Here is a 26,186-nt window from a genome sequence, read left to right on the forward strand (position 1 = left end):
AAAGACCGGATAGACTTTAGTACCTCTTTAAATGAGCATCTTGTTTCCACTGTGGACGGAGGAACAGACAATAAATCGCGACCGCGCTGAATAAACCATGAGATAAAACGGGCATTCAGAGACGGCTCGTTTAGTAAAAAAAAAAAAAAAAAAAGAAAACACACCAGGCGATTTGTCCAGAGATTAGCCGTCGGCCCGTAAACAGGCCGTAAAGATCAAGAAGCCGAGAGTACGGCTTTTAGTTATATTGCATCCTCCGAAGGCCGCGCGGCGGTGCACGTGTTGTGTGGGTTACCTAGGTATGGGATGCAGGAGACCATGCTCTGGCTGCTTATGAAGTCCCTCAGACGCTTGTAGTTGTCCTCTTTGGACATCAGGTAGTCGAGCCGGTCGAACGTCGCCTTGTCCTTACGACTCAGCAACTGCGAGGGAAGGAAAACGGGGAGCGTGAGGATAAAGAAAAGCATCGATCGGAAGACTAACGAGCCGTTTAACTTGCCCTCGGAAGAAATACGACGTGATTTAAAGACGCCTCCCTTCAGCTGGCTAGTCTAGGGACACCAATTTGTTTCTTTTAGAGATCCAACTAGAAAAACTAACTCTGAAGTCAGTCCTGTCAGCTTTCCAAACAATGACCTTTTAACGTGCTGCCCATTCCTGAAAATGGAGTAACAACATTTTTTTTTTTTTTTTTTTAAAAGCCCCATGGTGATATTCTGCCATGATTTGCAGTCGTCGAGGTCAGAATAAAAAGGCCGTCACTCTCTGGCTGGCTGCTTGTTTTAATGAACTGGCCACAGGGCCGGAGGCGTGCAGCTTTACCAGGTAGAGAAGGGCCGTGTGCATAAAGCGTCCTCGTGCAACAGAGAAGGTAGCCTCTGTGGAAAAGCATCAAATGACAGTCCATCTGATCGGCTGACAACAGGAACCTTATAGTGTGTGTGTGTGTGTGTGTGTGTGTGTGTGTGTGTGTGTGTGTGTGTCCTCTCAGAAGCAGGTGAGTGGTGTCCTTTTAGCCAGCAACAGCATTATTTGCTGACTGGCTAAAAGAATATCTTGTGGGTTTTTTTTGGAGCCGGGTATAATAAGTTTCCACCATTACATCAGAGCATCGCCATGCCGTTATGTAAGCTCCACGTCTTCCATCAGGATACTGAAACCGATCACTAATCCCTCACACAGGTTGTTGGTTTTATTTTTCGCTGTAATGGATACCGACGCATAGTTTCCTGCATGAAAAAGGGTCCATTGAAGATGTTCTAAATGCTCTTCTGCGTATGAAGGACGGACGGCACAAAGAAATGACTGGATAGAAAACCTCAAACGTTCCTTTATCTAATGAAAAGAGACTTTAAATGTTCTAGACCAGTACGGCAGGACTGAAAATTCTCTATAACCAGTGTAGCACTGAAGCATGGTAGCTAGCGGTCCGTTAGTTAGCGCTCTAGCTAGCTCGCTCGCTAATTCTGCGACGCTTTGACGCAAAACTGGTCACCGAGAATGAGAAGAACAAACGTATCACTCATCTGGGGTGAACGAAGAATGACATCTTACACATCAACTCCGTCTCTCTGCGCTGCGTAACTACTGGTTACGAACCCCGGCTTAGTTTACCCGCTACGAGGCTAGCAATGGCAGCGTTAAAAATGGCCGCCGCTTTGACCGCCCTGCCATATGTTGATATGAATTGGGAATGTCCGTTCTACTTCTATGGTTTAATACTTTATAAATGGCACCAAATAAAACAAAAGGCTCTTTTAACAAACAAAAAGAACGTACTCTAGTCTTTCATATCAGATTAAACGTTATAACTACGATTAGAAAAAAACAATATGAACACTCAGGCTCGCTCATGTGGCTCAAAGGTGAACTGCAGATAATCATTTAAAATAAAAACAAGCAAATGTATTTGTTGACCCTATTAAATTCTCCAGTCTTTGGGAATGCCCCCCCTGAACATTCCCCCCCCCTTTTGGTTTATATACATCTGTCCCGTCACTTGTGTGCTAGTTTGGATTAGCCTTTGTTTACGCGTCCCGTGTTTTCGGTACAGATCTGCGTGACATCCCAGTTTATTGACGGCGGTCTCAAAAACAAACCTTCAAGTGCTGTAAATACACTCACCGCCCACGTTTTGGCCAGCCTGAAGATGGGGGCACTTTGCAACGCCGACACCACAGCCATGACCGCATGGAGGTTGTTCATGTCGCACAGTTTCTGTGAAAGAATTATTATTTTTTTTTTTAAGTACAAAGAGCCACGCATTTAGGTGGGATTTGCAACGCAAACATCCATCACGACGGGACAACGGTGGTGCGTTTGTGTACCTTGGCGGTGCGAATGTACAGACTCAGCACCTCCGCTCGGATCTTCAACGTCTGAGCGTGGAGGATCTCTCGTACCCCCCAGAAACTCGTCGGGGGGGGGGGGGGGGGGGGGGGGGGAGAGAAAAAGAAAAAGAGAAGATGGAGATTACGACACCGAGCAAGCCTCGCAAACTGTCCACCCACAAAAAAAAAAGAAAACAGACCCCGGGAGAGGATGCTGCAGAAGTGAGGACACAGAAAACTTCACCTCCCACGTGTTACACTCAATGAGGGTTGCAGACATGACGGCTCCGGACTGCGGACCGCTAACGGGGAAACGCTCCATTAAGAGTCGATTAGGAACCGGCTCTAGAGGAACAACAAAAATTTCAAACCCCCGTTCCAACTGATTACACAACAGATACACACAGTGACTCCCAATATGTCAACCGGAGAAGTGTGTTCGGAGTACTTGGAAAGAACGACAGCGATGTCGGGGAAATATGCGTCTTCGGGGAGAATAAGCCAGCGTTCTGATTACACACACGAGTCGGTGAATCAATCCGCGTTAATGCTCTGGGGAGAGAGGGATTGGAAAGAAGAAGAAAAAAGGAGGAGAGGAGCGAAGGGACGAGGAGGGGAAGTCGGCTTCAACCTGCCGAGGGCTTTTCAAGGCCCACAGACGTCTGCACATCGTGTCCCAATGAGACCGTCCAGGGTCGTCTCTCTCCTGCCGGACTTTAACTCGCCTTTGGAGCCACGGCCCATGAGGCGCGCGTCTTCTAAGTGTCAATAAATTAAGTGTGTTTAAAAAAATAATAATTTACTACCTTCTTGACGTGCACATAATTTGAGCCTACAGCTGGCTCTCTTTTCTTTCCCCTGGAAACAGCCCCGAGACTAGTTTTTGTTGCAGGGAAGAGGTGAAAAGACACACACAACACACACACACACACACACACACACACACACACACACACACAACACACACACACACACACACACACACACACACACACACACACACACACACACACACACACACACACACACACACACACACACACAACACACACACACACACACACACACACACACACACACACACACACACACACACACCACACACACACACACACACACACACACACACACACACACACACACACACACACACACACACACACACACACACACCGTCATGTGTTAAAGCTGCATTCTCTCTCCTGACCCCCAGGGGGCGAGTCCTCTGGTTGTATAGAAGTCTATGCTTCATGTGTTAAAGCTGCATTCTCTCTCCTGACCACCAGGGGGCGACTCCTCTGGTTGTATAGAAGTCTATATAAATGACTCTACTTCTCTTGATGTATTCCCTCAGTAAACATTGTAAACATTAGTTTTTGGTCTCAATCTCTAGTTTCAAGTCTTCTTCAATGCAGCGTGATGTTCATTTAGTAAATTATGGTGTTTGGGACGTCACACACACGAACACCTTGACTTCTTATATAGACGGGTGCTGGCTACACATAGAAATATGTTAATAAACTAAATATGTTACACCAATATGATGCACTCTGTACCTACTGGTGGGAATATCGTCTGTTCCCATTTGCTTCTAATCACCACTAAGTCTCGTAAAAAAAAGAAAGCTTTTTGAGTGCCGTGTGCCAAGTCGCTGCACAGAACCAGGACGCATTGATCATAACGGGCTCACAGTTATTCTCGCCTGGCGTCACCGGGCCGGTTCTCTTCTCCCGGAGCTCCGTGCCAACGAAGGGAGGAATGAAGGAAGAGGAATACGGCTTTGGCATCGCAGCTCGGGAGCTTTTTCTGGGATTCTCTGGCCTCCCGATCCAAAATCCCATTATCCCCCCCCCCCCCTCATTTTACTTGGCTCGCGGCGGAGCTGAAATGTGTGCAGCTAACATCTTGAATCACCGTTTGGGGATCTGCTATACATGCCGAAGTTTCCACAGCAACACATTCTTGTCAGCTCGTCTCATATTTATCCTGGAGGGCGGTGAAGTGGGGTCTTAAAAAAAAAAAGGAGCCTGGCAATAACACTGGAAGGGGGTTAAAGGCTCCCCTCTTACGTCATTACCCACAACTTCCTGCTGATGACGTCACGGGGCGCCGGGTGGGAATACGCATACACCGAAATATAACAAACTCCTTCCTGTCAGACGACCCGGGGGACTATTTATGACGAGGAGACCTGGAGATATTTAGGCGCTGCCATGACAAGCCGGGCTTTCTAAAAAAATAAAACGACCACCTCCGGGAGAGCCGGGGTGATGATTTAGGACACGATGGAAAGGGGAGCTGTGACTTCTCCATTCCTAAACGACCACGGCTCATAAATCCTGTTTTTTTTTTTGTTTTTTTTCTTCCTGACGACGTGCCGAGAAGCGAGCGCTCACCTGGTTGAACCGGCGAGTGAAGGCCACGACATTTGGGGCGGAGCTGTGTTTCTCCTTCTTGTTCCAGCCGCAGCTCGACAGCTCCTGAAACGGACGAGCAGGAAGCGGACATTATGAACAGAGCCAAAGCACGCACACACACACACACACACACACACAGAGAAAGGAGAGAGCAGGTGAAGTTACGCAACAACACGATCTGCCTCGGCATGAAGCACAAAAGTCAATATTGATTAAATTAGGGCTAAAACGGATTTGATTGAACTGGTTTTGGCTTCCAAAGGATTATTAAAACTAGAAACTGCATTTCATGACGACGCTCTCGTGTTATAAATTGAGGAGGCGCCCCCCCCTCACAGATCTTTTAAAAGTTGCCCTCAAGGTGCACCAGGCTGATCCGTTTCACTGTGAAATGTCCTAAATGTCTAAAATGCGATGTGATGTTTCCAGAGTCAATTAGTAATCGTGCAAAATCAGCAGCAACTCAATTTTGACCCCAAAAAAAGATTCCAATATTAGACCAAGTCTGGAGCCGAGGAATCAACTTGAAAACGTTACATTTGAGTTTCCATGGCAGGAAAACCACCAACTAACCACTAACGATGACTCGGCCCCAATTAGCCCCGGGACACCCACGGCGACATTTTAAGTACGGTTTTCTGTGCAGGACGAGATGCACAGAGGGGGGAGGGAAGGGGGGGGGGGGTCATGTGACAAACTTAAACAGTATGAAAAAAGATGAGGCGTACTTAAAGCTTGACGTCCATCACAGGTTCCTAGAGACCTAAAGGGAAGTCTTCCAAGTAATTACCGTGTTTGCCAACTGTCGAAAAGCTGAAGCTGAGGGTCGGATAATAATAATATTGGTCTTAAAAAGCAGCACTTTTTGTGTAAAGATAAGGGGGGTGGGGGGGGGGCACCAGGCTGGACTCACACAGACTCTGGGAGGGGGAACCCAGAGCCTCCTTGTGGCCCCCGCCGGCCAATGACACCGACGCAGCAGCAGGGGAAATGTTGTGAAAGCTCTCCTCTCAATGAACAGCTGAATCAGGCGGCGGCTGCTGCTGCTGCTGCTGCTGCTGCACCCCCCCCCCCCCAACGTGGGACCGGCTGTCTGGAAGCAACAACCTCTACCTAACCCGCCCGACCTGGACCGCACGGGGGCGAGTCTCTGGAGGTCGTGGGAGGCGGCCGGTGGGCGTGAAGAGACGAGAAACGCAGCCAATACAGACGTGGCGAACGGAGACGTTCAGCGCGTGGGCGAAAAGGCGACGCTGCCCCGAGTCAGGGTTGAGGAAACGAGGAGAGGAGACGAGGGGATACGGTTAAGACTTGAAAAGACAACATTGAAGTCGAAGCCCAAACAAGCATCTCCCCGCGAGGTCTACGAGCCCGTGTGGAGCTCTCCTTTATTTTTTAAATAAGCGCTTCCCTTTTCTCCCTGCCCATCGCGTCAATCATCCTCCTTCCAGGCGACGAAGACATCTCCGGTCTGTGTGTGTGTGTGTGTGTGTCTCGCGGTGCTCGGACCACCACCTGACCACCCAGGTATGCCGGTGCACCCTCAGGGGCGGGCCTTCCCTCATCCGCCTCGTGTAAGCTTTAAGAGGCAGCAGCCTCTACGGAAAACCATTACGGTTTAACTTCCTTTGTTTTGCCTTTCACGGTCTCTTTTCTGTTTCTTCCTCCCACACCCTGTCGACGTTTTAAACATTAGAGTCTTTGGAGAGCGGCCTTGACGAGAGACAGCTCTGGAGAGGAGCTGCAGTAAATGCTGCCGCCAAGCCTCAGACGGCCTGTCTGAGGAGCATCAGCACCAGGCCTGTGGATCCAACCCAAAAGGTTAATAAAGATCGGATTCCAGGACAAACATCCCACACCCAAACTTGACCTAATCCCAAACATCTCCCCCCCAGCCAGTCGCTCAGCGCCGGCATCGTGAGGAGCATCAAACGACTGAAGAAGACGACCAGCTGCAGCAGAGCCGCAGATTGCCGTGACCTCATGCGATGCCTTTTGTTCTCCGTCTGCATTGTTCATGGAAAACTGAAGCGCTGGGATCCAGGGGGATATTAAGGAGAGGCCACGGGGGCCGATGAAGACGAGGAGCAGGGTGGAAAAAGGAGGAAGACGGAGGGGGTTTAAGGACGAAGGTTTGCCATGAGAAGAGATGAGTTTTTTTTTTTTTTTGGAGAGCTCTTGAGGATGACGACGAAAAAAAAAGATGTGGACTAGTGGCGAGACGGGGGAACCCATCGCCATGTTCTGCTAAATGTCTCACGGGTCTACGGGTGTGACCCGTTCTCTGTTCTGGTACCAACGCAACTAGAAAACCTTTAAAATATTGAATTAAATGTCTGATTTCCACGAACTCGCAAGCCCGAGGATCTGGAAAGTCCATTTGTTCCGGTTGCCAATGGCGATGTTGGTGGTGAATGCCCTTAGACAGATTTCTGTTACCAAACTGATCCAATTATCAATCGGAATTCTTGGAGTTTGGGGGTTAGTCGTTCTGTGAAGGTCACAGCGACCTTGACCTTTGAACACTAACTACTATCGGTTCATCCTTTAGTCCAGGTCTGGGCCAAATTTGCAGAAATTTTGCATGAATGGGACGGACGGACGACCCTCTGAACGTAGTTCCTCAGTTCATGTCCGTCTCCGATTCATAAAAAACCAAAGACCGAACAGAGAGGAGGGGAAGGAAGGCCGAGAAATGAGTGATTGTTCCAGCAGCAGCGTCCATTACCTCGCCGTGCACACCGTGGAGGGGATGACTTTTCCAGGTGCTCCGTTAGTACACGGACCCCATGTGACGATTCTTACGGTAGTCACGGCCATCTTTCACGAGGAGACTGTAAAAAACGTCATTTAAAAACTCACTGTGACGACGGAGAGTCATTACGATTCTTTGAGGAGAGCGTTTCAACCCAATCTCAGCAACACAAATCGTACACTGTACCTCCGAACGCCCACAAACTGAATACATGTCAGGTTTTTCTTTTGCCAACCCACAGTCTATGCTTCATGTGTTAAAGCTGCATTCTCTCTCCTGACCACCAGGGGGCGACTCCTCTGGTTGTATAGAAGGCTACGCTTCATGTGTTAAAGCTGCATTCTCTCTCCTGACCACCAGGGGGCGACTCCTCTGGTTGTATAGAAGTCTATGCTTCATGTGTTAAAGCTGCATTCTCTCTCCTGACCACCAGGGGCGACTCCTCTGGTTGTATAGAAGTCTATGCTTCATGTGTTAAAGCTGCATTCTCTCTCCTGACCACCAGGGGGCGGCGACTCTGGTTGTATAGAAGGCTACGCTTCATGTGTTAAAGCTGCATTCTCTCTCCTGACCACCAGGGGGCGACTCCTCTGGTTGTATAGAAGTCTATGCTTCATGTGTTAAAGCTGCATTCTCTCTCCTGACCACCAGGGGGCGACTCCTCTGGTTGTATAGAAGTCTATATAAATGACTCTACTTCTCTTGATTTATTCCCTCAGTAAACATTGTAAACATTAGTTTTTGGTCTCAATCTCTAGTTTCAAGTCTTAGTAAATTATGCTCATTTAGAGTCAAACAGACCATAAAACAGGGGATGCTTTATTTCTTACTGTGATTGATCTGGTCCAGAGAGGGAATTATGACCCACGTCCCTTTTGGTTTTAAAAGCATACTTGAAACCGTCCGACATCTCTACTCTGATGTCACTACTGGTTCCAAAAGATGGCGGCGGCCTAATTGCCGAATCCGAGGCTTCAAAACCGCAGTTCACGAACCCGTCGGTGCCGTCACAGTGTCCATGTCCACTTTCTAAACACACAGATGCTTCAGCCCTTTCAGAAAATCCTCGTACGTTAAGATGAGAGGACGCGATTTAGCTACAAGCCATCCTTTCCCCTCCCCGTCTCCGGGATAAGAAACATGCAACTCAGCGGAGGGTTGTAGATCACACATCCGTCTGCTCTGTAGATCTTTTTTTTTTTAACCATCAGAACATCTTCTGGTGTATCACATTACACTCGCGGCTCTTTGTCGATCCTCTCCCGGGCAGCATTGTGCTGACGCAGGGCTCCATTGCTGCGCGTGGGAAGTGGATTACAGCGATGCCTTTTACGAGCCGCCACTGAACACATCATCGGGAGCAGATGTGTTCAGGCTCTGCGCCGGCGGCTGCGGCATAGTTCTTGAGGAGCGCTGGCCTCTACCCGGTATCGTGCAGACCCCCCCCCCGGCTGCTCTCCATACATCTGCTCCATGTCAACGACGGACCACTCGAGCTAATGAGGTTCTCTGTTCTCCTGCTTGGGGGGGGACGTTCTCCGCGTGTGCGTCATGTTGTAAACGCCAGCACGCTAATTAGTCGGCCTCTCTTTCTATATGAAGACCGTTTATGATGTGTTTATGGAGAGAGGGGGGGGGGGGGGGGGGGGGGGGGGGGGGGGGGGGGGGGGGGGGGGGGGGGGGGGGGTAAATATTAACACACACAGCCACAACAGGCCGAGTGACAGTTCAAACGTTTAAAAACCGTGCAGGAGGAAAACGATTCGCAGCGATAAGACCGAAGACGTTTTTTTTTCTACAGCAAACGCCGTCGTCAAGGAAACGTTACGAATGCGTGCGGCCGCAGACCGGCGGGAACACTTTGGAACCAAAAACCTCCCCCCGGTGGAAAATGTGATTCGTCTCGAGTTTGTTATCATGCAAGTAGTCAGAAATTGGTCGAAAAACCTTCTGAAGAACATCTGGTCTCGTCTGAGTCCGGGACGCGTGAAACCGAAATGTATCCCCCCCCCCCCCCTCCCCTCGACGATCTCAACAAAACGACAATTATCTCTAAAAATGAATGTCCTTCATTGTAACTACGTGTACGTGCATGAAGAGTTCAGTGTCGTAAACAAGGCATTTAAAATGGTGCATAACAACAAAAAAAGGCATAAATGGGCTGCACGTCAGTAAAAACATTATTGCACAACAGATTCAACAGAGTTATTTAATATGTTCCTGTTCAGGGAGTGAGCCCAGCAGGCACACACACACACACACACACACACACACACACACACCTGCTTATCCCATTATTTGTCCGAGGAGGGCGAGGAGACTGACAGCAGTGGAAACTTTAGCCCAGTTTCTAGTTCGCTCAGAGCTGCTGTGCTTTCTCTCAGGAAAAGCCTCTCTGGTCACTCTCCCTCTGCAGCCTTCATCCCCTTGTCAGCCCTCCACCTGCCCCCCCCACTACAGGTCCCTCCAAAAGATCTTAAAAGCAAGAAGTGAGCCACCGCCCCCCCCCGTGCACCTGACCCTTGTAAACCTTACTTGCTACATTGAAAACTAAAGAACGCGCGGACACACTTTCACGAGGCTTATAAAAACCGGCTCAGAGGAAGACGAACCATTTAAAAAGAATCCGAAAAGGTCGCGGGCGCACACATGCATGGTTATCATTTCAGTGATAACCATGCATGTGTGCGTGTGTGTGTGTGTGTGTGTGTGCGCGCTGACAAGTGTTCCCCATGTGCAGAAGCAGCAGTCAGACTGTAGCAGACCACACTGGGATGTGGTCTGTGTGCGGCCGACCTTTAAACACAGGTTGCCCCACGACGGCTGTCGGGAGCGAGAGGTTTTTATGCCGGATCTCACTGGAGGGCGAGACCCCAGATGTCCCCTTTGATCTGCATCACTGTGATGAGTGTCTGTGGTGGGCAGGGTGGGGGTGGGGCGGGGGGGGGGGGGGGGGGGGGGGGGTCTGATCGCGGCTTCATAGCACAGCACGGTGCAGGACAACAACCGCATGGACATTTCACACAGGAGAGTAAGGAGAGTAGAGGAAGAGACGGGAGTCGATCCTTAAATATACCTACGTGAAATGTACCGGTTGTCGACTGATTAACATTTGTTTTGTTGTGCGTGTGTGAGTGTGTGTGTGTGAGTGTGTGTGTGTGTGTGTGTGTGTGTGTGTGTGTGTGTGTGTGTGTGTGTGTGAGTGTCTCACCTCTGGCTGGATGGCTTTGAACACAGGAGCATCCATGAGCATGATCTGACCCTGGAGGAGACAAAAAAAAAAACACTCCAGTTTGTTTCAGACTAAAACACCGTTTCGCCAGAGCGGCGGCATCCCGTGGAGCAGGTGGTTGGGACCTTCCATTGGCATTTATATAACTTGATACAGTTAGAAAGATGAAGAGCGCCCCCTTGTGGTTGAAACGGCGAGGACCACCGGACACTTGAAGGCCTCGTCTCTCAACCCCATCCTGGTCATTCCTCACAACGAGGAGAGGCTGATAATTCAGAGGAGATGTGACGTTGGTTTATTGATGAAATCCATCAGTGCCAAACCTCATCTATTATTACTGATTACCGATCCCAAACCCGCCTCAAGTCAGCGTGTTTGTGTCTACTGAACATCCCTCAAACACTCGAGGCGGACTTCAAACTTCACTTACTGCATATTCTTCGGGAGTGACCTTCAGCACATCGAACACAACGGCGTCAAAACTCTTCTTCAGGTCCGAAGAGCCCTTATCGCTGAGAGACTCGGCGCTGCTGCTCTTCTAGAACACACGCACGCACAGTTGCGTTGTAAAGAAGGATGAAGAAGATGGCGGTGCTTTTAGGGAACAAATTTGTTAAAGGAGTGTGTGTGAGTGTGTGTGTGGGGGTTCCTCACCTCGGAGAGCGTTGCAGCGGTGGTGGTGATGATGCTCGACCGGCCATTGGGGAGGTCCATCATTCCCACACCATCTAGCTTCAGCGCACAAGACCGTTCATCATCCTCAGCAAAGCCCGCCCGGCCCTCTGAAAGAAAGCAAACACACACACACACACACACACAGTTTATATGGCGCCACATCTCCAAAGGTTAAGCAGACGCTCAGCCTGCAGCAGCAGCGCCGCCTACTGCTGGATCGGAGCACCGGCAGCTCATCATCAAGAGACCCACCGAACCTGAATTCAAGGAACTTCGGGGAGTTTTGAGATGGCGGCCGGCCAGTGAACGCCACACGGACGGACGCCTTCACAGTCTCGATGCCTCTTCAAAGCCACGAGGCTCCATTGACTAACGCAGTGACTTTAACACGAGGAGACGCTGCCTCGGTAAGTCGGTGTGACTCTGGTGTTTTTAAAGGGTTAGTTCAGTCACCAAAAGGACACAATAACATAAACAAACTGGCCAATCGAGGTGGAATTCATGTTGTTGTTGTTTTAATCAATGGAGTCTCGTGGCCTTGAAGAGCGAGTAGATAACAATATTCTAAAGATAGCATACACTTAAACTGATATTGATTTGTTTAGGTGTCGACAGTAAGTTGTGTTGAGTTTCTTATTTCCTATTATTAGGATAATATTTCTCTGAATGTTGTTCTCGGCCCACGACCGGGAAAAAAATTAATAAAAAAAAAAAAAACACTTTTCCTCGCCGAAAGGCACACAGAGAGAGACGGTAATGAAAAATAAGTGGCGGCTTAGAATACTGAAAAGTCCCCTTGCCTGACAATGCCAGCCTCTGTGTGTGTGTGTGTGTGTGTGTGTGTGTGTGTGTCTCAGTCTTTTCTGGCTGCCTCAAGGCTGAACCGGGCCGGTGCTTTAAGAGCCATTAGCTGCCGTCCACAGTTGCACTCTGCAGAGCCAACGACACGACACAGGAAGAGATACGACAGTCGTTACACGCCAGAGTCCAGACTGTTGTTTGTAAAGTGCGCGTGTTTGTTTGTGTGTGTGTGTCTTGTCATTTTGATACAACACACACACACACACACAACGGGGTTCTAGTTAAAGGAAACGCTGTGACTAACGTGACTCATTTGGCTCCATCTGCACTCTTGTGTATCTAACAAGCGATGCGTCACGCGCTAAAACTATTTTGACAGTTAGCATTCAAACCCCCCCGCGGGCGCACAAACGGGTCCGTGCTGCCAAATAACAAGAAAAACAACACAAAAACAAGATGCCCTTGAAAAAAAAAAAAAGAAAAAAGCGAGCCCAAAAACTCACCGGTCGTCGCGTGTCAGATGCGCATGGCGTTGGAGGCGAGGTTAGCCGGTTGTTGTGTGTGCCGCCGTCTCGAGAGTCCCGTCTTTCTCTGGCTGCCTGTGTGAAAAGTGAGGAGGGAGACAGAGTGATTCTTCTGAACACACACACACACACACACACACACACACACACACACACACACACACACACACACACACACACACACACACACACACCACACACACACACACACACACACACACACACACACACACACACCCACACACACACACACACACACACACACACACACACACACACACAACACACACACACACACACACACACACACCACACACACACACACACACACACACACACACCACACACACACACACACACACACACACACACACACACACACACACACACACACACACACACACACACACACACACACACAGTCTGCGTCATGTGTTAAAGCTGCATTCTCTCTCCTGACCCCCAGGGGGCGACTCCTCTGGTTGTATAGAAGTCTATATAAATGACTCTACTTCTCTTGATTTATTCCCTCAGTAGGTTTACATTGAGACCGTCTCGTCACTACTTTAAAAAGTACCTCGCGGTAACGTTAATATTCTCGCATCACTCGGCCTCATTGCTCACCTGGTTCTTGGAGATTAGTCATTCAGTGTGAAAAATAAATAAATACACATTTTTTTATAACAAACACTAATCGTCTGAAGAAATCGTTGTTGATTAAGAACAAAAAGACAGTAAAAAATTAAGACGAAATCACCCCAATAATCTAATTTCATAGATCGTCCACAGTGAATCTCAACTGAATATTAAATGACCTCTAATATCTAACTAATAATCAGAAACCCAACTCCAGACTTGGGGGTTTGTTTTTAACTCAATTCACTGGCCTCGTCTACAAGGACAGGTGAGGCCCGACAAGAGTAAATCCCCCATCATGCTCTCTGCCTCCGGCCCTCTCGCGTGAACCACCTCCCATCAGCCAGTAGGTGTCTCACTCCCCCCGAGAGAGGAACGCCTGTGCAGGAGACTTAATGCTGCATGCTGGCAGACATCAGGTGGTGGCTCAGATCTCGTCCCCGCCTCCTCCAGGTCGCCGTGGCGCTTGAGTACGAGTACAAAAAAGATCAGGCGCGGGACAAGCGGCGGATTAAGCTTTCCACCTCGCCAAAGTAAAACTTTAAACCTCTGCCCGACATAGAGCCCCGTGCACTCTGTCACAAGTAAAACCCAAATCTGGAGCTTGAGAAGAGCTCGGGGCGCAGAAATAACGTCTTTGAGTGATCCGTCTGCACCTTGAGACGGGTGGACGTTGCCTGGCAACGGCCCGTCTCCGAGCTTCCTCGTCTCCAAAACGTAGCGGCTCCTCGAGACGCCCACGCCTCCAGCTACGCCTCTTCAGACAACACAGAGAGAGGCAGCACCCCCTCCTTCTGAGTCACTGCCCCCCCACCACCCCGTCAGTCTCAGGGATCCTGATCCCCACTGCCCCCCCCCCCCCTCCCCCGTCTCTTCTTGGCAACATGCACCTCTCGACAGTGAGCTGAGCCGACGTGTGTTTGGTGACATAACCCCACGCGGTGGAGTCCTGACCTCGAAGGTTCAAGTCAACCATTTGTTCCTTCGCAAATCAGAACATCCGTTATCATCGAGTTCAGTGACGATTTCGACCACATTGACGTTACATTTAGCAGCCGGCCGCACGACCAACGTGTCCGAGATCAACATGTCAACTCGGGCACAAAACTGTTCACGAGAACACAAAGCTCTTCGCGGATTTAGCCGACTCCACTTGGCATTTCAGGTCGACTGGAGGGGTCACCGACGGATGATTGGACACACACACACACACACACAGTGTGTCTGTGTCCTTGCTGAAAGAACAGCATGAGCAATAATAATAAAAAGGTGTGTGTGTGTGTGTGTGCGCGCTCGGATGGGCCGACAACACGTCGGCATCATCTTCAGGGTGGGAATGTGACGGGTATGGAGGAGGAAGAAGAGGAGGAGGAAGAGAGACCGAACGTGAAATGATTCGTGTCGTCGCCGTGACTCAACACACTGCACAGCAGGTTGAATCTCTCTCTCTCCCTCTCCCTCTCCCCTCTTCCTAAGTGATGGCTTTTTGACATTCACGAGTGGGTTTGTTGTGTGCGTGACAACACGTTCCACACGCCGCCCCTCTTCACATTCCCCTGAAAACAGGCCTCCGGCCTCTCCAGCGCTATCTATTCGGCACGTTCTGTCCTCCCTTACGGTAAGAACATCCGTTGTTTGGGTTTAATGGACGATAAGAACAATGTTCCAGGAGCATAAATATCAGCAAAGAGAAACATTAAAAGGAATAAAAAAAGAAAGTAGAGAGACTGTATTTTAAAACCAACGCATGCCAACCTTTATTACAAAAGAAGGTGGCGCTCGTGGAGATCAATACCGCTTTTGTCCACAGGGGTCGCCACAAACACCACAAAAGTAAAGTCCTCTTTAAAGTTCAGACGACTCAAAAACACCTCGTGATCCTGAACACCCGGTAAGAGCCCTGGCCTTCTCCCTGCAAAAAATAAAATAAATCCACTTATTTTTGCCCCACTTTGCACGTTCATAATAAATTCCCAGTCTGTAAAATAAACTCAGACTGAAAAGCAAAGTAGGTCAGTGTGTTGAGCTGAGCAGTCTGACAGCCCATTAAGCTGTGCCCTCTTCTCCTGAGAGAGAGAGAGAGAGAGAGAGAGAGAGAGAGAGAGAGAGAGAGAGAGAGAGAGAGAGAGAGAGAGAGAGAGAGAGAGAGAACACACACACAAAATCATATCCACAATTAAATGTGGTCAAATGTGGGCTCACGTTTCCGTATAGACTTTAGGAGCAGATTTAAGAGGCCGGATCGATGAAGAACTTTGTTCAGTTAAATAATAAAAAGTCACATGCGAAACGAGACCGGGTCCCCGTTTCAAGACTGGGTTTTTTCCCCCCCGACGGACCCCTTAACGCACCGAGGACGGTCGGCGCTGGGCGAGAAGGCGCCTTAAGGATATGAATGTAGGTCTACAGTCCTTCTTCATCCTCCCCCTGTTTAAGGGAACCGAATGGAGACGCCACACTTCCAACTTTGGTCATAACTACAGAGCCCGTTTATCACCGAAGGAGTCTCACTGGTGTCACGGCGTCGAGGATCGGATCCGGGGGCCATCTCTCCCCCGGGCGCTAGTCAAGACCGCCCTGGAGAGCACCATTGATCTGGAGATAAGAGGGGCCGCGTGTGTGTCTCTCTCTCTCACACACACACACACACACACACACACACACACACCTTTCACTCGGCAGGTTGGCCGTTCACGCCGAGGTTAGCGGCACCGCCTGGTGTGTGTGTGTGTTGCCAGCTACATCTGCAATAACTTTCATCTCTCCATGAAAACAATGTGCAACAATGTTTTTGTTGTTGTTGCACAAGACTCTCTCCAACTGGTCCTTCCGAGAACAGGGTGTTTCATCATTTCAACTCTCACAGGCTCGTAACTCTGAAGTCTCACAGTTTACGCCACCCCGCTGCTTGTGGAGGCTCACACGCACACGCGCACACACACACACACAACAGGAAGTGAGAACTTAGCTCCACATTCCTAATTCACTCACACTTCCAGACGAGGAGACGGCAGCGAAGTGCAGAAAAACACGAAAAACACTTTAATGACGCCCCACACCATTTGACAGTAAAAGCTTCCTCTTTTTTATTAGTATAAATCAATAGGTACTGAACCCAGTGACACACACAGACAGACAGACAGACAGACAGACACACACCGAGAGCCATCGGTTCATGAATATTTAGGCCCGTCTGCGACTGGAAATAAGCATAATCTCGCTGGAAAGAACAGAGCAGCCGAGGGCAAAGAGTGCCTTAAAGAAAACAAACAGCTCCATCACTTACAGAATATAATACTTTAAAGGATCCAAATTCAGAAACCGAAACCCCCCCTCCCCGATCAGCTGATCTGGAACGACAATCCAGGATACCGACGTGAACTTGAACTTAAACAAATGCGTCCACGTGGTTACGGTGCACCCGTTTCCATTAGGCGAACACGTGGAGCGTCTCTTCAGCTGGTAAACGCGATTACATCATCTTGGCCGGTTTATCATCAAGAGTGTTATGCGACGACACGGAGCGCAAGATAGCCGCCTCACTCTGGTCGTTAAGATACGACGACGAAAGCACACACACACACACACACACACACACACACACACAGCTAACCCGAGTTCAGTTAGATCCGTGTGCCTTGTTTGTAAAATTCCACTGGTTCTAAATCGGTGTCGTAGCAGCAGCTTGCACCGCGGGGTGTGATCAGGCTTTTTTTAGATGCACTTCCCTTCTCCCTCCATCCCAGCAGCGCCCCCGGGGTTGATAATTAGAGCTCAGGCCGGCTCGGGAGGCCTCACTCCCGTCTTTTCTCCTTTTACCACACGCGCCGAGTGACACGGACGAACTCTACGAACCCACCCTCACCCAGAGTGAGCCAACGCCCCGCTGGAATCGGCAGTTTAATTGATCTGCGGTTGTTAATAGTTTTTAAAAAAATCGAGAGCCGCTACGATGGGCACCAACCGGTCTGGATGACGGTATCCGGTTAATCCATCAAAGCGAACCGAAGAGAAACTACGGTGCCGAGCTCGTGAGTGGCGGCATGTGGGCCACCAGAAGAGGCAGGCCTTCATGTGTGGGCACAACACTGGCGTGTGTGTGTGTGTGTGTGTGTGTGTGCGTGTGTTGGCAGGCAGCCCAACTCTACTGCTGGTGACGGATGAGTAAAAAGGCCAAGGAGCGAAGGAGGGAGAGAGAGAAGCGGAGGATGTGCGGAGCTGATGTCTGCGCTCGTTTCCCTGCGCGGACTCTTAACGAGCAAAGGGGGGGGGGGGGGGGGGGGGGGGGGGGGGGGGGGGGGGGCAACGCCACGACAGAGCGGCCGCTGATGTTTAGAGGAAGCCGATACGATCTCCATGTCTTCCTCTCCGAGGACTCCGACACTTACGGCTAAACGCCAGTGTGTTATTTATTTTATATATATATATATATATATATATATATATATATATATATATATTAAAAATATATATATAATAAAATAAATATTATATATATATAAAATAAATATTATATATATATATATATATATATAAAATAAATATATATATATATTAAATAAATATATATATATATATATATATATTAAATAAATATAATAGATATAAAATAAATATATATAAAATAAATATATATATCTAAAGTAGTCACACAAAATGATTCAGTCCAGCGTAGGAGGATAACACACAACAGATTCTCTGTAGTTTTGGTCATAGCAGATTAGCATCAAAAGCAGCGTGTTTGAACTGAGATAGCATGCCCCCCAATCCCCCTCCCCCTCCCAACAACACCACCATCACAAAACTACAAAAGCAATAGGAAAGTGTTACCACAGAGAGTAAGTGATGTCAGCATGATGGTAATACAAGGGCAACACTTCCTGCGGCAGCTTTTTACAGTAAAAGCAGCCGCAGCTTTTATTGTGGCGGTCACGTGAAACCAAGAGTGAGAGACTGGGAGTGGAGGTTTAGTCTGCTGCCGAGATTGTAACCCACCAAATATAAAACTTTACCATTTATCCCCCCCCCCCCAATTCTTTTGTTCTCGCGGTCACAAGGGGGTTCGAGAGCCACGCTTTGTACAACACTTCCTCGTCTTCATCCTCTCAAAACACGGTTCTTCTGCCTGACAGGCACACAGACAGACAGAGACAGAGACAGACAGATAGACAGGCACACAGACAGACAGAGACAGACAGATAGACAGGCACACAGACAGACAGAGACAGAGACAGACAGATAGACAGGCACACAGAGACAGAGACAGGCAGATAGACAGGCACACAGACAGACAGAGACAGACAGATAGACAGGCACACAGAGACAGAGACAGGCAGATAGACAGGCACACAGACAGACAGAGACAGGCAGGCAGATAGACAGGCACACAGACAGACAGAGACAGGCAGACAGATAGACAGGCACACAGACAGACAGAGACAGGCAGGCAGATAGACAGGCACACAGACAGACAGAGACAGGCACACAGACAGACAGAGACAGGCACACAGACAGACAGAGACAGGCAGGCAGATAGACAGGCACACAGACAGACAGAGACAGGCAGGCAGATAGACAGGCACACAGACAGACAGAGACAGGCACACAGACAGACAGAGACAGACAGAGACAGGCAGGCAGATAGACAGGAACACAGACAGATAGACAGAGACAGGCAGGCAGATAGACAGGAACACAGACAGATAGACAGAGACAGGCAGGCAGATAGACAGGAACACAGACAGAGATAGACAGAGACAGGCAGGCAGATAGACAGGAACACAGACAGATAGACAGAGACAGGCAGGCAGATAGACAGGAACACAGACAGCATTTTCTGATGACTGAGTTCCGGTTGCGCCCTCGGGGCTTTTGGAGGGAGACACTTAAGACACATGACATGCTGCAACCTGACAAACCATACAATTATGCAAGAGCACACACGAAGGCCTGGGACAACAACACCTTCTTTCTAGAACAAACAAACTGCCTCTGGTAGTCCTGTCAGCCAAAAGGTCATACAGTTCTTATGTTACTTAAAAAAAAAAAATAATACAAAATAAACAGTTGTTATTTGAATCCCAGCAGCCGTGTGTAGCTGCCTGCTGTAGACGACTAGGTCAGAGGTCACATGAGGACATAAAACATGACACACACAAAGAGGAGAGAAATAAAACCGGGCCCATCGAACCTGGAGGTCGTGATGAAAGAAACAAAAAACGTGATAAACAGATTTAGTTTTCTTAACTCTTCTTCGTCTTACTGACATGGAAAGCGCTCACTCTTCACCTCCGATAGCGGCTGTGAAAGATTGATTGTTTCATCTTTTTTTAAATCACAAGGCAGAACAATGTTACGCTGTGTGCTTCTTCCAGTTAGGGTGTGTGTGTGTGTGTGTGTGTGTGTGTGTGTGAGAGAGGGAGGGGGTGGAAGAGAAGCAACAGCTGAGACCGGAGGAACAGCTGTATCTTTTCAAGGCCTGCACTACCTCCTCCTCCTCCTCCTCCTCCTCCTCCTCCTCCTCCTCCTCCTCCTCCTCCTCCTCCTCCTCCTCCGAGCTACACAGAAGACTACCGGTTCCTCCTCTCAGAGGACGAGTACAGGAAGGAGGCTGCTGAACATAAAGAGTGCTTGAATTTACGTAAATTAAAAACAGATTCATATACTTATTGCAAATGTGGGTGGGAGGAAAACAAATTCATTCATGAGCGTGGATGCCATGTTATGTGGGACGGTGAGACTGAATAGCCTCTACTGTTGCAACTTATTTTTCCTCAAATAGTATTAGAAATAAGGGAAACACAGTATTTAAAGTATTTACTTCATTAGCCAAATATTCAGAAATGTACTTTAAACTAGAGCAGCAACTAATGAGTATTTTTAATATCAATTATTTTCTGGTTTCAATCGATTAATCGTTTCATTTTTGTATACTATGTTGAATATCTTTTTGTTTTGGACTATCAAAACAAAAGACATTCAACATAGCATACATAAACATACATTTTTAAAAAAGCAGGAAATATGTGTATTCAAGGCTGCAAAAAACAGCATTTCTGCATAAAAGGATTCCTTAAAAATTTATATTTGCTAGACTGAGCGTTGAAAATCCACTTTAAATAAAAGGTACACCTGTATGGAAGTCGTTTTTCCCGTTTCATTTGTCTTCTACGTCGAGCACTTTGAGTCTAAAATGTGCTATAAAAATAGAGTTTAGTTTTCCATCTGGATTGTGTTGAGTAAAGTGTGTAACCTTTATTTAAGGAGTTTCACTGCAGCCGCACGTCAGCTCAGATGACATGGGCCTTAAATACAACTAAATGAAATTATTAACACCCAGTTCTGACAGTTGGTGATGTTGAAGGGTGTGTGTGTGTGTGTGTGTGGACGTGTGTGGACGTGTGTGTGCAAGTCTCTGTCTGCATGTCAAGACCCGACCGTTGGTTCAGACAGGTGGACGAGGCCTCGTCTGGTGGATCAGGACAATGAGAAGGCAAAGTGGAAGGGTGCGGCAGCTCTGTATATGTACAATAGAGCCTGTGAGGGGGGGGGGGTTCATGGCCTCGTCCTCAGTCTGCATCTGTAGAACACCACAATAGTCCCGCCGACATCCATTTTACTGAACACACACACACACACACCCACACACACACACACACACACCTCTGTTGGTTGAAGTTCACGGGGCGCGGTGTGATGGATGAGGCCGGTTTCTACTTAACAGACTTACGCAACACTGAGGAGGGTGGTTCCTAATATTTTGTCCATGCCGTTTATCTCTACCAGGGGAGCCCGGGGCTTTCTTTGCCGATCTAAAGAGTCTGAATTTCCTTTTCTTTTTAAAAAACAATATAGACTCGTGCCAAAATAATCCCTCTCAATGGACACCAGCCGCTAAGTGCGTCCTCTCTGCCTTTGCTCCTGAATGTTCCAGATATGCAGCGTCACATGACACAGGAGGCAGAAGAGCAGCCTGGAAGTGTCCGTGGAACGAGGCCCTCACAGAGGACATTCTGCACCGCCTACAGCCGAACGTTGGACCTCCCCCCTAACCTCTTGGCCTCAAACATCTACAAGGCAACACATATGACAGGGCGGGCGGAGCTGGTGCTGACCTTAAAATAGTGATTTATTTTTTTAAAAAGGCAATCAATATACTCTAGAAATAATATGAATAGAAAAATAAAAAAAAAGGCGAATCCTATGACGGAAAAAATAAATACACCAGCTGCTAGTGTTCATTCCGTAGCAACCGCCATAGCAACCCTCTCTGTGTGAGTCCAGAACTTCTAATGACGCTCTGCTGAACGTTGCCCCCTTTAGCTGAGATGTAAAAGACAACAACAACCACAACAACAACAGGTAAACAGAGTTCACAGTCAGAATAAAACGCTATCTCAGTTCAAACACGCTGCTTTTGATGCTAATCTGCTATGACCAAAAACTACAGATAATATGTTGTGTGTTATCCTCCTACGCTGGACTGAAACATTTTGTGTGACTACTTTATTTATATATATATATATATATATATATATATATATATATATATATATATATATATTAAATAATAAAAACACAACGTGCGCAGGGAAGCGCCGTGGTTTCCTCAAAATTGTTGCCGAATTTTAAAAACGAGGACATGAGAGGGACCTCAAGGGCACGTAAGGGGGAAGTGGCAAACGGCATCTCAATGGCTTGAAATACCGGAACGCACGGTGTTTGCATTGTCGAGTCAATATTCCCCATTGACATTTAAATATCCAGCACTGTGTTTTATTCTAATGAGAACACCAACGGGCTGACACGGGCAGGAATGGATTAAAAGAGCAACGACCAAATGCATTCTACATGAGTTTTTATGACTCGGCACATATAACCATGAACTTATGGTATCAAACCTGATTGAGTATTTAGGTCAGATTCTTCGTGAACAAATGTTATGACTAAAAAAAAAAAAATAATTAAAAAATATCCTACTTTTTGAGAAGCTGTACTCATTTATACGACGATGGGATATTGAAAGAGCCATTTTGTAGTATTTAAAAAACGTCCCCAGTGGACGAGGAGCCGACGGGAGCAGGAAGTCAGGGGTTTGTACCTCCTCCACCTCCTCCTCCTCCTCCTCCTCCTCCTCCTTTCACAAGGAGAACGCAACATGGAAAAAGGAAAACCGAGAGACGCGAAAGGAGAAGCTGGTAACTGGAGCCATCAGCGGTTGAAACGAGCCGAGATTACGACACAGCAGGAACCACATGGCAAACACTCATAAGAGAGGGAGGCCAAAATAAAAAATGTTTTTAAAAAAGACACATTGCTCAATACGCAATGAAATGCAAGCGCCTGCCTCATCAGCCTTATCCTCATCTTTTATCTTCTCACACGTACGCATGCTCGCAGTCAGCTGGTCAGGTGCTAGCCGAGCTCGCGTCTCCAACACCCACTTCAACCCCCCGACTGCCAAGCGACATTAGAAACACCTCGCGTATTGAAAAAAAAAAAAAGGCCCCCACTCCCTCCCCCCCCCCCTGTCAAAAACACAAAATCATACACAGCGTCGTTATCAGTGTTGGCGAAAAACACGTGTCGACCTGAAAACCCGGAGCAGGAAAACGACCACAGGTGACGTTGGCTGTGCGTGGAGGGCGTCGGGGGGGGGGAAGAGTGACGACGTGCGACTTCGCAGTTCCATCTGTGCTGAATGGATGTGCCAGACGTTAAGTTACCCTGGCAACGCCGAGCACCGGTTGGAGGTCACACAGAGAGAGGAAGGGGGCTTGATGCAGACCCAAAAACGCCTCTAGAATATGTATAAGCGCTCTGAGGGGGACGGACTGCTCGTTCACCTCGGAAAAAGGAAAAGCTTTATATACGTTGCGACACACGCGGACGAGCTCGTAATGCATCTGGGAACATTTCACATAAACTGTGGAGTGAACATGATGCAATGCAGAGCAGAGAGAGAGACGAAAACATAACCTGAGAAAGACCAGGGATTGAACTCGATGACGCAAATGAAAAAAAAGAAAAGCCCTCTGGTTGTTTTATCCCTTTCTCTTGTAAACACACGGATCTGATTCCGAGAGGGGAGTTTCCTCTTTCTCTCTCTCACACACACACACAAACACACAGATTTAATCTCCAACTAATCACATTGGCAGGCCTTGGACAGAGCTTGGACATGGCTGAACAGATAGATGTACACGAGGCATCTCTGGGATTAGCTCAGCCCAGAAGGTGGAGGTGGTATGTGGAGTTTCCTTAAAAACGAGCGACATTGAGGGGATTCTGCAGACGTCTACCTGCATTATCCTCCCGGTGGCGTTCCTCCTGAAACCGTCGGCTCACGCCCTTTTCAAAAGACAGACCGTTTAGGTCGTAATACTGATATACTCAACGCGGTGCAATTGAAAAAAATTGAGAACGGCATGTGCACATCCTGCAGGACGCTCGCGTTGTTTCTGTTGGCGAGCGACACGTATACAACGTGACGCTTTTAGTCTACAGTCGGGAAGAGAGACGAGGAGCAGGACGGTCCCTACAACACACACGGTGATCATTTAAAGCAGTGTTTGCAGATATAAGGCGTGGGGGGGGGGGGCTGAATCAACCGTATTGGATTGGATTAAAAACCAAAGCCGGTCGTGCGAAGACTACTTAAGGGGAAACGTTTCAGATGCGCCTGTAGGCGAAGCGTTCACTGGGTATCAGAATCAGAAGAAGAAGGGATTCCAAGAAAATTCCTTCTCCAACGTTTGGAAATAATGAAGTTTAGTCTCCCTCAACTTTTTATCCGACCGCTCAAATCGGACGAGGCTTCCCGGGAACTAGCGCGGCTGCAGTTATGGACGCCTGCTGCGTCCGTTTCACTGCGGAGGCCAAAATGAGATTGTTCCAGTCTTGACTGCTGTAAAAAAAAAAAATGTATTAAATTAAATTTACGCTGGCACGCTGGTCACGAGTGCGGCGTGACCTCTGGGTCATGTGTTAAGTGTCGAGAACAGCAGCGCTGCACAGCCAGGAGCAAATATCGATATGGAACATTCCTCAACGTAATACAGGGGGGGGCAAAGAGTGTGTTAGATAGGAGGTTTGAGGACAGGAGAAGAGGGGGGGGGGGGACATTGTGTACATATCTGTGGATATTCATGACCTCACAAAAGAACATGCTCTGTCTCGTCTGTGATACAATAAAATCCGAGCTATAGATTGCGGATCAATAAACAGGTGGGTCTGTGTATACACTTGTTTTTAAATTGATCACCATCACTGCTTTAAATGGATATTATTGCTCAACAAAATGTGATTACAGACGGTTATCGGACACGTGCGCTCCGCTGGGTGTTGTTGATGAGAGCTTTTGATTTGATATATTTAAAAACTATATTTATCAAAAACTGAACATGGAACTTTTCCCCGGACTCAAAAAAAAATAATTAAAAAATTAACCCCTCGCGACTCACGTGGTCGCTCCCTCTAACCGAGATGAGACCCAGGCTGCAGCTGTGCACGGTATTGTTCGTGGGTGAACCCCCACGCCACACCCAAAGCACTCTCCCCGGATAGGAGCGACTGTGCAGGGGAGGGGGGGGGTGTTCACCTCAAATCCGCCCCCCGCATGCAGTAGGTATGTCGTGGCTGTTTGTGCTAGCACTAACGGGGACATTAAGGACCCCCCCCCCCCACCCCACACTAGTCTCCCCTAAACACAAGCAAAACTGTGTGGCCGACTAAAGTGGAGCAAACTAGGATTCACAAATTGCAAACTCACGCGACTCTCCCCCCCCCAAAAGGTGTCCGCGTTATCGGCACGTTGCGGGTCCTCCTCGCTAGCTTGTTTCCCGTCGGGCTAACTTAGCTTTTCGGTCGAGGGAGCGCATGATTTATTATTATCGCCATCGCGTCATAACTCTTCTGTCTCGGTGGGTGCGTGGGTGGGGGGGGGGGGGGGGGGGTGGAGAAGAAATAATAAATAAATAATAATAATAATAATAATAATACACATACTTTGTATGACATTTATTTTAAAGAACAGGACAAGTCATAATATCGGGTTCCTTGTCCCCGCCTCCCGATGGATGCCGATCTACTTTGATAACGGAGCATCCCGAGTGTAAAAACAAACACATCCAAAAAAAAGAAACCCGCTCGCGAGGCTTAACCGTTAGCTAGCTACCTCGACGGTTGGTGGGGGGGGGGGGGGGGGGGGGGGGGGGGGGGGGGGGGGGGGGGGGGGGGGGGGGGGGGGGGGGGGGGGGGGGGGGGGGGGGGGGCACCGTTAACTTCTCCGGTTTCCTCCCGTCTTCCTCCGGTATTCCAGCGGGTACATCCGAGGCCACCGGGAGACAACGGTGGTGGGTGCGGTGGTTGTGGGGGGGGTCTATTTCTTTTAGGCTCACGTTCAGGACTCAGACGATGCGCCTTCCTCGCAACGCTGTGCTCTGTTTTGAATGAAGGGCGGAGGAGACGCGCGCGGCTGAGGGGAGGAGCCTAGAGAGCAAAAAGAAACGGGACGCGGCCCCGCCCATCGAGGCCCCTCAACACGCCGGGTAGTTGTTCCCTTTACAGGCAGAAAGATGCTTCTTTTTTTTTTTTTTTTGTCAGTTTGCACCGCTGCTAATACAACGTGTCGGTTAAAATAAGAGTTCGTGGAGTCGGAAGTACGGAGGGGCGTTAGGGTGCATCGTGCCCCGCTGAAGGGGACCTCATGACAGCGCCCCGTGAGATGAGAAAAAGGGCGCAAGGTGCACGTCCTTTGATTCGGACTCCCTCTTGTGGCGCAGCTGTGTAGTGCAGGTGCATGTAACTAACAGGCTG

General features: G+C 48.6%; 1 protein-coding gene across 5 annotated transcripts in view; it reads right to left on the minus strand.

Moving 5' to 3' along the window:
* ralgps2 (Ral GEF with PH domain and SH3 binding motif 2) overlaps positions 1-25,832 on the minus strand; it is a 50,902-nt gene extending 25,070 nt beyond the window's left edge. For 2 of the 5 annotated variants that reach the window (XM_034530476.1, XM_034530473.1), the window contains exons 1-9: positions 25,646-25,832; positions 12,714-12,809; positions 11,389-11,516; positions 11,165-11,272; positions 10,714-10,764; positions 4,728-4,810; positions 2,328-2,418; positions 2,125-2,217; positions 296-422 (exon numbers count right to left, since the gene is read on the minus strand). In XM_034530476.1, the coding sequence (XP_034386367.1) occupies positions 296-422; positions 2,125-2,217; positions 2,328-2,418; positions 4,728-4,810; positions 10,714-10,764; positions 11,165-11,272; positions 11,389-11,451 (616 nt within the window). In that variant the 5' untranslated portion in view covers positions 11,452-11,516; positions 12,714-12,809; positions 25,646-25,832. Of the gene's footprint in view, positions 1-295; positions 423-2,124; positions 2,218-2,327; positions 2,419-4,726; positions 4,811-10,713; positions 10,765-11,164; positions 11,273-11,388; positions 11,517-12,713; positions 12,810-15,125; positions 15,232-16,656; positions 17,313-25,645 lie in introns of those variants that run through there. The other 3 variants (XM_034530475.1, XM_034530474.1, XM_034530477.1) reach the window with 3 other exon arrangements.
* Between the last annotated feature and the right edge of the window lie 354 nt (positions 25,833-26,186).

Source organism: Cyclopterus lumpus, chromosome 4 (genome assembly GCF_009769545.1).
Source record: "Cyclopterus lumpus isolate fCycLum1 chromosome 4, fCycLum1.pri, whole genome shotgun sequence".
NCBI lineage: Eukaryota > Metazoa > Chordata > Actinopteri > Perciformes > Cyclopteridae > Cyclopterus > Cyclopterus lumpus.